Source organism: Littorina saxatilis, linkage group LG17, assembly GCF_037325665.1.
Source record: "Littorina saxatilis isolate snail1 linkage group LG17, US_GU_Lsax_2.0, whole genome shotgun sequence".
Classification (NCBI taxonomy): domain Eukaryota; kingdom Metazoa; phylum Mollusca; class Gastropoda; order Littorinimorpha; family Littorinidae; genus Littorina; species Littorina saxatilis.
The window spans coordinates 4,971,124-4,989,563 of record NC_090261.1 but is presented as its reverse complement, the minus strand read 5'-3'; the positions used below and the strand labels follow the sequence as shown (position 1 = coordinate 4,989,563).

The 18,440-nt window shown below is 42.8% G+C and overlaps 1 protein-coding gene across 3 annotated transcripts in view; it reads left to right on the top strand.

Moving 5' to 3' along the window:
• LOC138952988 (calmodulin) overlaps positions 1-18,440 on the top strand; it is a 130,553-nt gene that overhangs the window by 106,016 nt on the left and 6,097 nt on the right. The window contains exon 1 of one of the 3 annotated variants that reach the window (XM_070324757.1): positions 15,215-15,490. The exons of the other annotated variants lie outside the window; for them this stretch is intronic. Coding sequence (XP_070180858.1) covers positions 15,488-15,490 — 3 coding nt within the window. The 5' untranslated portion in view covers positions 15,215-15,487. Of the gene's footprint in view, positions 1-15,214; positions 15,491-18,440 lie in introns of those variants that run through there. 3 annotated transcript variants of the gene reach the window in all.

The following is an 18,440-nucleotide window of genomic DNA, read 5'->3' as shown; positions in this document are numbered from 1 at the left end:
AGGAAAACTAGTTTGAATTATCGAACACAATCTGTGTCAATACCGACAACGAAAACAAATACAAAACGAGAACGAAAGACACAAGAAAATATAAAAAAAAAGTAGATGGGCCCCAAGTAATATATATTTTTTTTAAATTCAAAAAAAAAACATCGAACTAAGGTGTCCCAAAGCGGTTTGATTTCTCAATATAGCTTTGGACAACAACAAAAATAGCACTATTTTCAAATATGGAAATGTTTGAATCACCTGTCAGGAGTGTGTCAATATTAACAAATTCTGGAGCTAATGTACCTATTGTTGCGGTTCTTGCATCATTAAACAGGGGACATGATAACACAAAAAATAGTGAAGAACAGTTTCAGCAAAATAACCACAAGAACATTCCGGGTTGTTTACTAGGTGGCGATTAAACATATATTGTAAATCACTCATTCCAAGTCTTAACCTGCAATGCAAAACTTCAGTTTTGCGATTTGGGGAATATTAATATGGTGGAATTGAAATATCAAAAGCTGTGAAATGTCGCTTGAACAGACCAACAGAATCACATTGTTGTATATTTTCAGTCAACTTATTCCAGAGACTAGTTGCAGAAGGAATAAAAGATGACTTGTACAAATCTGATTTACACTGGGGAGTCTTACGCTCTAGTGGGCGTCTGTGGTGGTAGGGATTTAGGTCAGAAACAAGAGGTGGCAATAAAACGTTGAGGTAATTTGGTACATTGCCGTGGACCATTTTATAATATAGCATTAATTTGTGACGACGTCTTCGCTCTATAAGTGGTATAAAGCCAGATTCTGTATACAATTTTTCGTGTGAAGTGCCTTTAACAGCACCAACAATAATTCTAATGGATTCGAGTTGCAGCTTCTCCAGCTCATCTGAAAGCTTCTTTGAACAATTATCCCACTATGAGATGAGTTTACTGTTTGGTGTGTAACACTGTTGTAGTTCCATATCGTTGCTCGTCCAAAGTTTACTGTCTGTAGTGTAACACTGTTGTAGTTCCATATCGTTGCTCGTCCAGAGTTTACTGTCTGTAGTGTAACACTGTTGTAGTTCCATATCGTTGCTCGTCCAGAGTTTACTGTCTGTAGTGTAACACTGTTGTAGTTCCATATCGTTGCTCGTCCAAAGTTTACTGTCTGTAGTGTAACACTGTTGTAGTTCCATATCGTTGCTCGTCCAAAGTTTACTGTCTGGAGTGTAACACTGTTGTAGTTCCATATCGTTGCTCGTCCAAAGTTTACTGTCTGTAGTGTAACACTGTTGTAGTTCCATATCGTTGCTCGTCCAAAGTTTACTGTCTGTAGTGTAACACTGTTGTAGTTCCATATCGTTGCTCGTCCAGAGTTTACTGTCTGTAGTGTAACACTGTTGTAGTTCCATATCGTTGCTCGTCCAGAGTTCCTAGTGGTAAGGCGTTCGCCCCGTGATCGGGAGGTCGTGGGTTCGAACCCCGGCCGGGTCATACCTAAGACTTTAAAATTGGCAATCTAGTGGCTGCTCCGCCTGGCGTCTGGCATTATGGGGTTAGTGCTAGGACTGGTTGGTCCGGTGTCAGAATAATGTGACTGGGTGAGACATGAAGCCTGTGCTGCGACTTCTGTCTTGTGTGTGGCGCACGTTATATGTCAAAGCAGCACCGCCCTGATATGGCCCTTCGTGGTCGGCTGGGCGTTAAGCAAACAAACAAACAAAAAATCGTCCAGAGTTTACTGTTTGTTGTGTAACACTGTTGAAGTTCAATACCGTTGCTCGTCCAGAGTTTACTGTTTGTTGTGTAACACTGTTGTAGTTCCATATGGTTGCTCGTCCAGAGTTTACTGTTCAGTTTTGCTGATTAATTCATTCTTTTTCAGTTGTTGCTACGCGTGCTGTCATTTGTTAAGACAATGGCCCCAGGTCTTAGCTGCTGATGTCATACAAAGCTTGGGCGACACGTACGTGCAACCGACGTTTGTCAGATTAGGCCTTTAAAATCAGGCCTTGAGACTACTAAATGCACACAGTCACTGGTGCCAGTAGGACATGAATGTATCCATTTATCCAATGCTTTTAATTTCCATTTTGCGCAAGCAGGTTCACTGATTGTTCATTATTGCCGTAAAACCGCCGACTGTTAGTGTTACACATTTTGCCGCACGCAAAGCCTTTTTTTATGTTTCAATGCATTTCGATTGCAGCTTTCTAGAATTTTTCGGGTATCAAAAAAATAACGTCTTAAATAGACTCAGTCTATTTTAATGCATTCTTATGCTGCCTTTTGAGACTCTTTGTATTTGCATAATTCGCATTTTTTAGGCTTTTTGCTGCTTTTTAGACCCGCTGATTGCGGAAGAATGCTGGTTCGTGGAAGTTTGATCACAACCTCGGTAATCAGAGTCCTTTTCTTTCTTATCGTCGGCGTCATTTGCCTTGCGACAGATCGCTTTTGTTTCCTTATCCTTCCTCTCTTCCTCTTCCTTCCCCTCTTCCTCTTCCTTCCCCTCTTCCTCTTCCTTCTCCTCTTCCTCTTCCTTCCCCTCTTCCTCTTCCTTCTCCTTATCGTCAAAGTCCTTCTCCTCCTCTGTGTGCATCTCCACTTTTCCTCCTTTGTCGGCTCACCTTGCTGTTTTTCGTTGGGAGCAATATTGTGTCAGTGCAGCTGGGTGAGCGTGGAGGTAGCCTAATAATAACCCCTTCCACACAGAGGGGATTGTAGCACGTGCTTGTTCTAATCTTCCTATCTGCCCAGGCTTTTTATCCCATCATGCTTCAGGTCTTTAACGGGCCCGGTCAGGTCTTTCCCCCCTTTTTTAGCGAATAACCCCATCATAGTTGCTTTAACGTGACTTTGGACATAAATTCTAGTTAGTTAGTATGTCTGTCGTCTTTTCCACACGGTATTCTGGATGGGGTTTTTCTCAGTGTAATGTGTGTGTGTGTGTGTGTGTGTGTGTGTGTGTGTGTGTGTGTGTGTGTGTGTGTGTGTGTGTGTGTGTGTGTGTGTGTGTTTACCCACCTGTGCCTTCGTCTATCTGTGGAACATTTTCCAATGCGCCTATCTCTTGAAGTCTGGTCAAGGCATTGTATTTTAGTGGTTTATGGAGATAACAACATTTTTACCATGAAGTTTTCTGACGAAGACATCAGAATAGGATAAGGATGTGTTGCAGCAGTTGGATGGTTCATTCCATCATATTTCATGTATGATTAGAAGAGAAAATTAATAAGGATATGTCATTATGTCGCCATCTTTGTTTCGTTATAGTGGGCCCTTTCCGTTTCAAGTAAAGCCACGGATTAACACAAATAAAACCAGAAGCTTTACAATTTAAAGGCATACTAACGCACTCCCGTGTTTACAAAGTGTAGTTTGCCCACAATCCAGGGCCGGACTACCGGGGGGGTTATGGGGGTTGCGCAACCCCCCCCCCCCCCCCCCCTAGCCTAAACATGTACCTTACTTATTTAATTTTTTTTTTATTATTGCTTATTTTATGCCGTTTCATGCAAGGAGCGACCATTTTCCTATCTCAGAATATGACCTACCCGTCAGCTTCAGGGGGCTTCGCCCCCTGACCCCCACAACGAGGGGGGGGGTGGGTTCTAGGGTTTTCGGACCCCCCCCCCCCAGCCAAAAAATAAAAATATTGAATGAGGCATGCATTTCTTTATTTTACATTGAGTTTCAATTTTTGGGGTATTAATCAGTGACAAAATCTGCTGCCTGAAACTGGTAATGATCATCCTCAGAATGCACCAGATGGCACCATTTTGCATCCTTTTTTTCAAAATTTTCCGGGGGGGCATGCCCCCGGACCCCCCTAGCAAGCTAGGCGCTTCGCGCCGTCGGCTCGGCGCTTCGCGCCTTCACACCCATATCTTCACAATATACTTTTGAAAAAAACCAGTCATAAAATGAACTGATCCGCCCCTGCCGCCAGGGGGGACATCCCCCTGGGCCACCACTGGCAACCCCCCCCCCCCCCTTCCTCTTCGCCTAGTCCGGCCCTGCAATCGATGTCAAACGCACCATAAGACCATATAATGACGATATGTCACCATGCGCGGACCATAATACTTGCATTACAGCTTGTTCTGGCCTCTGAAAAAGTGAGGATGTCAACAAAGCCGCGGTGTTAGCTCCCTTGCATCAACGTTACATGTGTTGCCAAATCTATAAATAGGACCATCTAGATCAAAATAAAAATTCAATTATCTCAACATTTAAGGGCTCCTAGACCACAATATTTTGCAGGGAACTTAATTTAGTCTGTCTCCAGCTCTGGGTAAAGCAATTAGCGTGTATATTCATCAGCTTTCTATGCCTTTAAGTTTCACAGTGAATAGAACATCAATTAACAAGAAAGACTAATCAATGACACAGTGGCTTATCAATGATGTATAATGCTCTTGAGGTTTTAAGTTTTCCTCAGGACAATGTGTTTTACGTAAAAGATACAATACTTACAAATCAGGGGTGGTTCGCTTTAAATCCATTTCGTCAAGACATCCCCTCGTGCTCTACATCCTCGCTAGTAGCTCCAGACTCTAATTTCGCGGGCGGCGATTCGCCCTGCGGGTGAGATAAAAAGTCTCAGGAAGAAAGCCGGCTTCTCTTTTGAAGCCAGAGTTTGGTGTTTATTGCACGACATGTTAATGGCGTGTAAGACGCTGCCTTGATAACGGTCATTATGTTCTGTAAGTCCAAATGAAATTTTTGTGAGCTAGAATTTCCGAATTATCCTGTCAGGTGGAGATAAGGGTGCTGAATCGTGAAAAACAGATCAGATGTTCGTGTGTAAACCTGCAGCTTTCATGGTCTCATTCTTAAAAAACAAAAATGTTAGAAAGTTAACTCGGCCAAATTGCTTAGAAAACATACGGTGACCTTTTGATTCCGTTTTCGATTTTTTTTTTTTTTAAGTTAGTAATGGTATTTTAACATTGTGCTAATTACATGTCGTTTGACGTCATATTGCAATTTCGATTATCTTATCTCACCTTTTTCAAGCATCTCAGTGTCTTTTCCTAACTGTCAATTCCCCTGTGTCCACGTAGTATCACGTCAGTCTTCCGTGCCTTTCAGTGTATTGGGTCAGTTTTATATTTCAACTAATTGTAGGAATGATAAACCTTTCTTTATTTCTGCTCTCTCTCTCTCTCTGTCTCTCTGTCTCTCTGTCTCTGTCTCTGTCTCTCTCTCTCTCTCTCTCTCTCTCTCTCTCTCGCAGCCACCCGTTCAACCGTAACCATCGCATTCTCCATCGCCGCCAAGACAAGCAGCATCAACTACAATGCGGCGTTAGTGCCAGACCTCCAGGAACCATTACCTGGTAACGGCACACTTTAGGCACTTTCACACACAGGTGTGAATCTGAACCTTGGTAGTGGACAACAGACAAACGCGCGGAAAACCCCGACGAAGTTTTGTTTATAAGACGCGACAGTAACTTTTCTTAATTGGTCACTGATCCTGACTGATCAATACTTATACTAACGACTTAAACCTAGCGTGTTATATTAAGAGAAAAAAATTAACGTTATAATTTGATTGATAATGAACAAAGGATAAACTTCTTGCTTCAACAGTCACGTTAGACTCTGCTAATCCGCCGTAGTCCATTCACACAACTCCCAATTCTGCCATCTCCGCGATATAAGTTTAGTTTGATCTTGTTGTCTCCTCACCGGAAATGTCCGGTATTCTCCCGGTAAAAACATTCCATCAATCAATATGAAGCTTATATCGCGCGTATTCCGTGGGTACAGTTCTAAGCGCAGGGATTTATCTATTTTATTTTTTATTTTTATGCAATTTATATCGCGCACATATCTCAACACACGAATTCAAGGCGCAGGGATTTATTTATGCCGTGTGAGGTGGATTTTTTTTACACAATGCATCACGCATTCACATCGGCCAGCAGATCGCAGCCATTTCGGCGCATATCCTACTTTTCACGGCCTATTATTCCAAGTCACACGGGTATTTTGGTGGACATTTTTATCTATGCCTATACAATTTTGCCAGGAAAGACCCTTTTGTCAATCGTGGGATCTTTAACGTGCACACCCCAATGTAGTGTACATCAAAGTAATGGAAGTAGAATCGGCAAGCGGTCGTACATACTGGGTTTATATTTTCGTTTGATTTGATGTGGTCCTTCCTGATGAATATGATCCAAAAATCCAAAAACATATAAACTGCTAACGTTCCAAAATCCAGAATCCAAATAACATAAAAATGGTAGGTTAGTGGAACATTGGATTTTTGACAAAACTTATGATGTAGTCACTGTATTTTAGTCTCGGTCTGACTGCTAGTTATCATAGGACCGGTTTCTGCTTTAAGGGAGGATTAGTGTCCGTAAAAAAAATATCGGTTAACATTATTACCGCTAGTGCGAACACTGACTGGCATAAAGCGCTGACGTTCTAAAAGAACGTTAAGGTTCATATTAACGTCTTCGTTGAAATTCGTAACTCCGTAGCAACAACAGGTTGGTCGGCGCTGGCCCTCCCCATCAGCCCCCCCCCCCCCCCCCCACCCTCACCATCCCTCCCCCTTCCTCTCCTCCTTCACCTGCAGATTCCAGACATTTTCTGCACACACGTGTACGCTGCGCACCTGCCATTCTTTGGCGGCGTCGATGGAGCGAGCAGTGTTCCGGTCTGCCGACCACTTGTTGCTAACACCTCCCTTGTTACACACAGGTCAATGTTTGTTATTAGTGGGTTAACGCTTCCGCCGCAATTGTCACGCACGCGTGTGTGTATATGTACGTGGCGTTAGTGTGCGTGCATGTACGAGTGTGTGTGTGTGCGTGCGTGTACGAGTGTGTGCGTGCGTACGTGCGTGCGTGCGTACGTGCGTGCGTGCGTGTGTGCGTGTATGAGTGTGTGTGTGAGAGTGTTACAAACAATCCAACTTTGTACATGTTCCATTTCATGGTCATTGTGGCTGCATTAGCACGGTCGCACTGTTCGCTGTTATTGCCACCTGAAGCGCGTTCATGTTGTGTGCCGCTTCAAGTCACGCATTTATGAGTGCATAATGATAGAGTCGCGTGCCGCATTGCGGCAACACAAGTCTTAAACATCGGTTGACAATTTTGTTTTAAAGGGGGAGGTGTTGTTGCTGCAGATGTGGCTGAATATAGGATTACATGTAAACAAGTAGACAACGGCTGACTAATTTTTTTTTAATGAAGTGGGGGGGGGGGGTGGGTGGGGGGGGACTGAGATTTTGTTGTTGCAGATGTGGCTGAATATTGGTTTACATGTGTACATGGCTCTCGTGCATCTGTTCCTTGTCTGCAGCTGTCGCGCTATTTCGCATTTATAATTATGTGCTAATTCTAGGGTATGTGAGGATATCATTACAGCGGTGTCTTTTTTTATTTATTATTTATTTTTTCTTTCTTTGAAGATAAATGCTTACACTGTACAATAAAAAATGTATCGTTGAAGTCGGTTGGGGAGGGGTGTTTGGCTTTTGCTGCCTTCTAAAAGAGATAGCAGTGGTTACTGATTAGTTAGTTCATTATGTCCCTGTTACACCTGATCCGGCGTTGCTGACATTGGTGGCATAGACATGATGCTTGTCTTTTGATACTGTTAGTTCATTCTGACTTTGTGTTATTACGAGGAAGGGGTTGCTGCTTTGTATAAGCTGGGTTTTTTAGTTGTTGCTTTTTACAATAGAGCGTTCAGACTAGAAACTTGTTTGGGAAACTGAGTTTGCGCGTGTGTGCGTGTGTGCCGGTGTGTGTGTGTGTGTGCCGGTGTGTGTGTGTGTGTGTAAAATATATGTATCTAGAGAGAGAGAGAGAGAGAGAGAGAGAGAGAGAGAGAGAGAGAGAGAGAGAGAGAGAGAGAGAGAGAGAGAGAGAGAGAGAAAGAGGCAGAGAAGGACAAACAGGCAGATACACGGGCCGACAGAGAGTGTGCGGCAAACTCTGTATTCTGGGGTTGGTTTTGTGGAACGTTTCTTCAAGGTCACTTTCGGCATTATTTTGTACTATTTCACAAGCAAGAATATTTCAGCTAAACAAAGGCTATGGGGTTTAGCTGCCGGTCATGTTATGCAGAAACTTATATTCGTATCGGTGAACCGAGAAGCTGAACGAATGATGACCCCTAAATGCATAGCAATCAGTTGGTCCGATGAGTGACCTTGACAGACAGTGCGGGTCGATCTCATTGTGTATTCAGGTAGATGATTACTACTTCTCTCGGCCCAGGCTCTCTGCTCATCGTCTGCATCTTGCATGTTTCGTGCGCTGTCACGAGGCCCATTAACCTTCAGTTTCGCAATGCACGTGCGTGCCGGAACGCTTCATTAAGTGTCCTGGTTACACAAACCTTATCACTGATTACAGGGGGTTCGTCCACCATGGCCCCACTGTTTGTGAATCTATGGCACAGAGTACTGTACTAAGGTAACAGATTAAGCCGGATTTAAAACTGCCATTGTAGCTGGTGTTCAGGCTTTACTTTGTTCAGTGAAGCAGCTAGCAGTCTGAACGTGGTGTAGTACAACTTTTGCATTACTGACACACACCATCTTGTTCACTCTTAATTCACATAATTCTGCCTGAAACAGGAGAATGAACACCACAGCATCAGCAGTTTGTGTGTGTTTTGTTCACTCTTAATTCACATAATTCTGCCTGAAACAGGAGAATGAACACCACACCATCAGCAGTTTGTGTGTGTTTTTTTCACTCTTAAGAAGGGATGATGCCTGAGTTATCACCACAACACCTAATTAACATAATTCTGCCTGAAACAGGAAAATGAACACCACAGCATCAGCTGTTGTTTTTGGTTTAGTTTTTCTTCCTTTTAATGTTCAACGTAGACCAGGATTCAAACCTTACTTGCAGTCGAAAGGCAAGAGTTGACACTCGGTGAAAGTGGAAGACGTTAAAGAGATACGACACCAACTAAACAAATCATGTCGTCCCTGTGCGACCCTCCTTTTCAAACTGGAAGGTCTTAGTAAACATAAATTCAAAGAAACTCGATATTGAAAAAGGCCCAAAGAATAGTCTACGTATAGTTGCCTTCGTCAAGACTTCGCGAAGGCGTTTTACTAAAAATTCAGTGTCAAATCTAGTGCATGCAGCGAAATTCGTGAAGAAGATTTCGCGAAGTCGACTAGTGTAAACTATCAGTCATTTCACTTTGTGTTGAGAGGGAAAGCCTGAAAATTAGAAGAAGGGGGGGGGGGGGGGGGTGTCCAGCATTAAGTTATTAGTAAACCTCGACTATAAAGCACAAGACTGAGAGGAAGTGCATCTAAAAAGTCACCGCTAGACTCTACATGTTTTTTTCTCCGTTGCTGTGACTCACAAACGTATTTCCGTGCGACATAACGCGAAACTATACGTGAGTTTGGTTGTTTCTTCCGGTTAACCTGAAGTTTACCTTTTTAATTGCGCATCAACTGTAACGCATTTTTGTCAGAGGGAAAGCCGGTTTGTGAGGAACTTCCGGTAAGCATCAGTTTCCTGCCTGCTGCATGGTTTTTTTTTAATGATGCATGACGAGTATTAAAGTTTGACACCACTCTCAACATCGTTATTTGAGTGGGTTCAGTAAAGGGCCATTCCCTCTACCCCACCCATCCCTTCAGTAACTCCACCACTCCTCTCCTCGCCCCAGTACCCATATCAACGGATTTCAATTGGGTTGAGTCAGGATTTTATTTTTCTGTTGATTTACTATGGTTGCATGCTTTTGTTTCGTTCATTTGTTTTGGATTTGGTTTATTCTTCGATTCTTTGAATTCGTTTTTTTGTGTTCTTTGTTTTGTTCTCTGACTTCAAAAAGTTCTTGCCCGTTTGGTACTCTGTTTGACACCAACAGCAGATCCCAAAAACACATAATTATGTAACAGCAGATCTAAACACAAACGTTAGCATTTTGAAAACAACGGAAAACAAAGGACGACAGTAACAAAGAGAACATAAACAATTTGTGCAGGGACGTAAAATGTTGACGTGTTGCATGTGCCCTGTTGGTCTTCAAAAGCTTGCTGTGGCCTTTTCCCTCCAGGCAAGCATGCGGGAAATTGTCGGCCGAGAAATGAGACCTGACTTCAGTGCACCAATATGTCCCTTGCGAATTATCATCCTGGTTTCTTCGTTTCTGTCTATAGTTTTGTGTTCTTGATAACTGGTTAGGCCAAAAAAAAAAATAGGTCTGTTTACGGTAACCCGACCGACCCTATTTTTTTCGCGCGACCCTAGACTTTTTTTTGGCATTTGGGAAAAAAAAAATCTTTTTGGCAAAATAACGTAAAAATATGGTTTTTGGAAAAAAAAATAAAAAAATCCCGACCTACCGACCCTATTTTTTGGGCCTATGTTACCGTAAACAGACCTATTTTTTTTTGGCCTTAGCTTGGTCAGTTTGAATGGTGCGCCCTCGATCTCTCTCTGAAAACAGTTTTTATTCGCCCATTACCCCACATTCATTCCTGCACTTTTCGCCTCAAGACCGACACTGCCTCCAAACGATTGAGCCCCCCCCCCCCCCCCCCCCCCTCTCTCTCTCTCTCTCTCTCTCTCTCTCTCTCTCTGTGTTCATTTGGCAAATTGACGTTCCGAACAAAATAATTTGCGTTTTGTTTGCTTGTTTATACAGTTTGTTTATGTTTGTTTGCTTTGTAACAGTCTTTGAATCCGACATTTAAACATAATAACATTGGTGTGTCATATTTTTAAGGTCGATGACGTGTTCTGAATTTGACAAAATGACCACTCCACCCCTGCGACAGACTGCATGCGGACTTCGCCCTACGAACATATTAATTGAAAATCTAACACAGAAGATCAGAAGACAAACAACAACAAAATTGTCATTCGGGTGAACGTTGACTCCCGGTGCTCAGTTACTGATGTTTCTACAGTTGGGCTGCATGGCAACAGCCTTTTCCGAAATACACCACACTATACGGGTTTCAGTTTCAGGACTGTACTTACGGAGGGGACTAGTTGCGACATTAAACTTGAACAAAACAGTCAGGCTCGTGTCTTTTGATTATCCACGCAACGGACCCCAAGGCACACGGCCATGTCCTATTCAGCAACAATATACAATTTGAAATTAAATTAAACGTGTAAACGTCACTAATGCGGTTCCGCTGCGTCACTAGCTAGTCGGGACTGTACTTATACGATGTACTCGCCATCGGAGAAAATCTCGCATGTTCTCCATTTGCAGCCAGCAATAAACAAGAAGGAATGGCGAAGAAACGACGCTGGTTTCTAGAGCGAAGTACAAGGCAATAGTTACGAACTAGCAGAAAATTACATTTGGCCGTGTGCCTTGGGCTCCGTTGCCAGTGTAATGAAATTGTGACCCAAGCTGCCAGCAACTCCTCAGTCACGAGCACTGCGTTGAACGGGGATAACGTGCTTTTTGATATGATTCCGTGGGGGTGGCTGTGCGCTTTTTAGAACCGAGGTGAGAGAAAGAGGCTAATCGTTGTTTCGTTTTTTCTCGGTTCGTGTTTTTTTTCAGGGTTAAAGGTACTAAACTTGTCAAATCCAGGTGCACGGAGCCCCTGGGGCTTTTAGTCATACCTCAGGCAGCTATCCGTTAGAAGAACTACCAAGTTTCATTGACTTTTGCACCCAAAGAGTCAAGAACTGCGATTTTTTTACGAATTAATTTCGTACTCGGACCCGGCTGGTCTTGACCTATTTTTGGATCTAAATTTAGATCAGGTAGATCACCACATCATGCACAAAAAGACAGTCACTAGCAAACTATGTCAGACGTCATCATGAGTTTGTGTAAAACAAAATGGAGGCCGGAATGGCGGCAGTTGAATCGAACTCCGACCAAACACCACGTAATAACTAGGTTAATTTATGCACTCGCGTGAACAAGAAACTGTCGAGCTTCACAGATGTCGTCGTTGGGTAGTTTTGGGTTTGTTTTACTACCATAGGAGGACTGATTTTTGAACTGTAAATGCACTCAGCTGCAACAAAAACGCAAAACGAAGGCTGTGAGCTGCACTGTGCCTTTAAGTCTGCTTTTCTTGTCTTCCTTAGTAGATGAGCGACGGGACGGTACGGTGCGCATTTCATGGCATCAAGCAGAGAGTGTGTGTGTGTGTGTGTGTCAGTGTGTGTACCGGTGTGTGTGTAGTGCCGGTGTTCTGATCTCTCTCTCTCGTTCACTCTCTCAGGCTCAGTCTCTCTCTGTCTCTTTCTCTCTCACTTTCTCGCTCACTGACTCTCTCTCTCTCTCTCTCTCTCTCTCTCTCTCTCTCTCTCTCTCTCTTTCTCTCAACTGAGCACACACACACACACACACACACACTATTCCTACCCCAAGCACGGTCCTCTCAGCCAACTGTCGGTGTGCAATTAGTGGGCGGAACCGTGAATAGCGGCCTCCTCGCGGACTTCACCATCAGTCACCCAAGTGGTCATTGTCAAGTCATCCAGTACACCTGCTGCTATCGTTCACAAGCCACCCCTCCCCTCCTCCCCACCCCACCCCCACTCCGATTGTCACTTTCCACTTTCGCATCCCTATTGCTATCATCACAACCCCTACACCCCCCCCCCCCCCCCCCCCCACCTCCTCCGCTTTGATTGTCACCTTCCAATCTTACCGGTTCGCTACTGCTACCGTCACCCACCCCCCCCCCCCCCACCCCCCACCCCGCGGATTGTCACCCTCCACTTTCCACCGTATTATGTTGTCACTGCCTTCCACTCTCTCAGCGTGCGACAGATGTCGCTGGTCATCTGTGCTTCTGCTGACCGCATGGGCGAACAATGCACGAACGTCAAGTTGGGCTTCATTGTCCAACAGGCGGAGGAATATGGGGGGGGGGGGGGGGGACACACCTTTCGCTTGTTATGGTCGGACAACATGAGCAAATTTATTCGTCTTTTCGGCTTAATTAGTGAATTTTGCCGGGTCACACATGCACAATTACCCCTCACGACCACCAGCGAAGTTATGATGTTGTTGGGCAATCTCTTTAAACATATTGGATTGATGTTCGGTTTGGCGGGATTTTAAGCGCACGGATGAAAATTGCTATCCGGAAATAAGGAATTACAAAACAGGTTTCTGGATAAGTTTTCGGATTTCGGGGAAAAAAGTCAGGTGAAAACTTGTTAAAAGTGGGTAGATTGGTGCACGTCCTTGTATGTAGTGGCTCCAAATTGTGTGAAAATCATTCAAAGAAGAAAAAAACCTATATTTTCCCCGCCCTTGAACCACTGGATTTTTTCATCTAGTCATTTTATTTTTTCGGGATCATTTGTATATCTGACAATCTGTACGCATATTTAAGCCCTCTGCAGTTTGTTTGATTACAACCACATCTCGTGAAACGACTGAGCCGCACACGACTCCGAGTTTGTCAATGTGGGGCTAAGCCTCCGTACCGGTCAAGGTCTGGAAGGGCAAGGCCGCTGATCAGTCAATCAGTGATGAGATCAAGTCGCGTGTCATCCGGGTCCATTGTTCGTAGCGGTGATTAACATCGCCGCCATGTCATTCACCGACAGGTCTCACTCACTCATTGACTTTCGCCAAAAATCACATATTCGATTCAGTGTGACATTAGCTTTCAGTTAGTGACTATTTTCGAACCTCAGTTTCGGGGAATTTTTTTTTTACTGTACAGCATCATAATTTTATCAGAACTGCTCACACCGCCAAACACATTAAAATTAAGAAGAAAAAGAACATAAGAATAACCGATCTTATTACTCGTCAGTCCACTGTACTTCTTCTTCTTTTTTTTGGGATAATAAATGAATTTCCGAAAAGTAAAATGTTCACACCGGGGTGCTATGAAATCCCCTTAGTCAAGACTTCTAAAGCCAGGTATGCCCACTGATGTAAGACTGAACAGCAGAACTGAGCCGCACAACATTAGCACATTCTACAAGAAAAACAGAACTAACTCACAAATAGTCCAATGTCGGCGGCGTTTTCTCTACTGCAATCATTTAATATATTCTTTTATCATCATTTAATATTTTGATGACTTTTCAATAACCTCTTTTCAAGTTCAACTCACTGAACACTATGCATAAAAAAAATGTCAGACAAAAGCCTGCTGGTGATACACAAAGTTCTAAATGTAATTAATAGTGACTTTATGAAGAATCTCAGGCATTCACCGACTGCTGAATCGTGTTTTGTTACAGCAGAATTGCTTCCACAAGCGGCTCAGTGACTGAATAGGTCTACCGTGCATCATCATGAGATGATAACTCAGTGACATGTAGCCTGAAGGTAGCCTTTAGGCAGTCCAAATAAAGCACGACATTAGGCCCAGTGACAATAATTACAAATCAAGTCCGTCAGTCAGTCTGCCACTCGATTCTGCCGTTACCTTACTGAATATTCTGAGTATTTCTGTCTGCTCAGTCTTTTTTCCCATACGCCGATCGGTACTAACTTCAAGACGGCCAACGGCGATGAAATAAAATTCTCTTTTGGCCTTCTCAGTTTAATAAATCATCCTTCTAGTCGAAAGTTTTTTCTCCTCCCGCCATGTCAAGTGGGTTTTTTCCCCTTCTTCTCACATATCACATCAGTCAATGCGGGTTTTCTTGCTGAGCGGCCGCGCTGGGGTATGCAGTGTTAATTGTAACTTCCTCGTAGCAAAGGATGTAAGGCCTACTTCTCAATAAAGCAGTTTCACACAGCGGTTATTGTTTTCTTTTTCTTTTTTTTTTTTCTTTTCTTGTGTTTTTTTTCACTGAATCGGCAGAACTGAAAACTTCAGCATACGGCTCCTCATCGAGATAGACAGTCCTACTTTTTTTGGCTTCCAGATAACACTTACACTGGCTCGAATCATGAAAATGTGGCGGGAAGATCAAAGTAAAAGTATACGGCGATGCCGCCAGGTGTAAATGTAGCCTGTCATTTTACAGGGATTGGCTGTTTTAACACTACCGCTGACAGATGCTGTACTTGTGAACTGGAAAAATGATCCCGCAAATTATTATTGATAGTTTGTTTCTTTGACAACAATCGACCACGTCAGACCGCCAGCAAGGCAGTGCGCCATGTGCCGGGCTTCCTCTAAAACCGCAGTGCTGTTTGTCGCATTGCAGATGCTGGTGAACCAATAGCCTTCCGCGTTACATGCTCCCACCGTTAGCAACACGCGCGCTCCAAGCTGAGCAAAGCGACCGCTGTGTGTGAAAGGATGCTAAAAGATAAGAAGTAGTGCGACGCATTAGAATTTTTACTTTTCCAGAAGAAAGACGGATAGTTAGCCGAGTTTAATTGTAAACTGCCCTTTGGCTATCGTAGTCCTTTTTCTGGACTACTTGTGCATTTTTGACCTTTGTTCTACTAATTTGCATCCTTTGAGAAACGCGCATTAATTAAACTCAGCGAGCATCACGGTTGGAGTTTCTGTCAAAGAGCCAGTCTTGTTTTCGGTGGATACCGTATCTGCGCTGTTGAGTGTAATTTAAAATCCACAATGGTAAGTCGAAATATCTTTTCATCCGCTTGTTAGTTCGGTGTGAATGGATGCCTGACATCTTTTTCTTATTGATGAGCGTTGTATTTTTCTGGTATCGGTTGTTCTTTTCATGTCTGGCACTGTCCCCCTACCTCATGGAACCGGTGCCAAAAATGGTAAAGTTCTCAAGACCATTGCTAGATGCTATTATTGAGGACCTATCAGTCCAGATGTTTGGATGAATTTGCTTGGGAACAGATTACTATTTCTGATTTCGCTTTGATTTTACACACCTATTTTGACATAGGCTAAGCATTGTCACTTTGCATTCCTTCATTTTCAAAAACGAAAGTGGGCGGAGTGGGGAAAGACTCTCGTGGAACGACAGCCGTTCGGCGGTCTTTTGAGCACGACCATCCGTGGTTTATTGAATTTAATTTGAAACTGACTTATAATGGTCCGTTGTTGCACTCAGTGCCGTAAACTATGTTTACATGTAGAGAAGATTTCATTGAACGCGACTTTATACCTGTAATAACTGTAGCCTACTATCTGACATGATTCAGTCGGAAGGGCTCTCTCTCTCTCTCTCTCTCTCTCTCTCTCTCTCTCTCTCTCTCTTTTGCTTATCTCTCTCTCTTGCTTATCTATTACCCTCGATAATAAAGATTTTGTCTTGTCTTGTCTCACACACACACACACCAGTCACCTGTATTACTATTCGGGTAACTGTTTTAAAAAATGTGTCATGTGCACACAGACCTGTAAGAAACTTGCATGACTGCCTGTGAGTGTGAGCTAAAAATTCTTTGGAATAGCTGCAAACAGTATAATTCGTCTGCTCAGGCCCACAGACAGAAAGAGTGTCTGTGGCTCAGGTCTAGCCTACATGTTGTGAGGAAGTGTGTATGAGTCACCAAGTAGCCATACTGCGGACACATTACAGTCAAAATACCAAGTATTTAACTCTGAGTGTGACCATGTAGATCTAATGATTCTCTCTCTCTCTCTCTCTCTCTCTCTCTCTCTCTCTCTCTCTCTCTCTCTCTCTCTCTCTCTCTCTCTCTCTCTCTCTGACCATGTCTCTTTGGAATGGACTGTGTGTATGTTTGGTTACTATTCTGGGGTGAATATTACTTCAGACAACTGTATGCCAACTCTGGTTGTTGAGCAGTGCAACTGCTACTGTGCTAGTACTACTTGTACATATGGGGTCCTGATTTGGCCTAAATGGTCCGCAGGACCCATTAAGCAACAGTTAACCATTACTAAGGCAAAAAACAAAAAAAATAGGTGTGGGGTAACATAGCCACCAAAAAAATAGGATAGGAAGGTAGGCAATCACTTTTTTTTTTTAACTTTTTTTTCTAATGTGTACAAATTAAACCTACTTGACAGGGAAATAATTGTGCGACGCGAGCGCTTTCGCTTTCGTTGCGTTTTCTGCACATTGGTTTGTTTGTTTTTTTTTGTTTTTTTACAAACGTAATAAAAAGTTATAGGGTCGGCCCCTAAAAATAGGGTAGGTCGGGTTACCATAACCACACCTATTTTTTTTTTTTTTAGGCCTAACTAACTACTTGTACAAGTTGTCGTTTTACTACTTGTGTCTCCAGACTAAAGTCAAATAGAACTTAATCGCTATCACCAGCAGCCACCAATGGAAGACAAAACAGGTAGGCCTATAGAAGGCTCAGTCTGAGCTTCTCATCAGTTTGTGTCTAAACACTCCCTGGTGACAAAATGTAAACTGGCAGGTGTTCCATTTAACATTGTGTTTCATAGCTCCCCTTGACAGGAAACATCTGCATTTAGATGACACAATTAGGAAAACAGGATTGAAGTAATTTTAGACTAAGGAAGCTCTGTTTAATGAGCTCTTCTTGCTTTATAATTGAATTCCCGCAGTAGCATAGCAAAAAAGTGATCAGAAAATAATATCCAGGTGGAGAAAGCATTGGTTTATGATGAATGTTTTTATAAAGTGGAATACAGTAGTCCCTGCAGTAGATTGAAGCGGAACTGGAGGGGGCCTTTTGATTATTTCAGCTTCTGTTTGAGTCAGAGTGAAAGGAATGTACTTATGTACTAATGTAGCTGTTTATTAGCCTTTGTAACTTCATTGTGGTATAAAATATCTCATGAAAGGAGACTACTTGGCTCTAACTCCAAGGGTGCTAGTTGTGACCACGGATTACTACATTTCTGTAGCTTAACTTAGCAGAGGGCTGTTTTCTGTGTGTGTTGGGGGGGGGGGGGGAGGTGTTTGCATGTTCAGGCAAGTAAAAGTACTAAAACTGTAAGCGTTTGTTCATTCCAGTACTATTCATCATTAACATGTTTGCTTCTATTTGTTCCATAGTACATGGAGACGTTTATAACCATAAGTAATAACTCCATGTGTTTTTTCCTGTAGCAGTGAAAGAGTTGTTCCCCTTCAATGATAAAAACTTGTTCTGTTTTGCATGAAGATTCCCAGATTGCAATCATGGTGTATTATGAAAATGGTGTATGCGCTAGGTACAGAGATTAGATGAGAATGCAGTGAGGACTCTGAGGACAATATTTCTGTTTGACCTGGATTGAAAATGTCCTGGCTACAAAAATATTCTCTCGGAAGACCTGCATGTCAAAACTACAAGACAAAATATCAACCTTCGTAAACATCTAATCTCTGTAAAAATAGCAGATAAAATTAAGTCATTTGTCTCTAGAGTGCAGTTTTTAGTGATCATACAGTTCTGTTCGTCATGCAACCTCCACATGAAATCAAATGTGTTGTGATTGGTTGTTGAATTTTAATTTGAGGTAGAATTGAAGATTGCTACACACTAACACATCTGTGAAACTGAAATTGGTGAGAACTGTACTGCTCCCTGCAAGTTCTAACATCAAAGTGTACTGTGTTATAAAGTTACCAATGTAGATCGAAAGAGATGGTCAAGATCAGGTGTATTTTATGTTAACACTG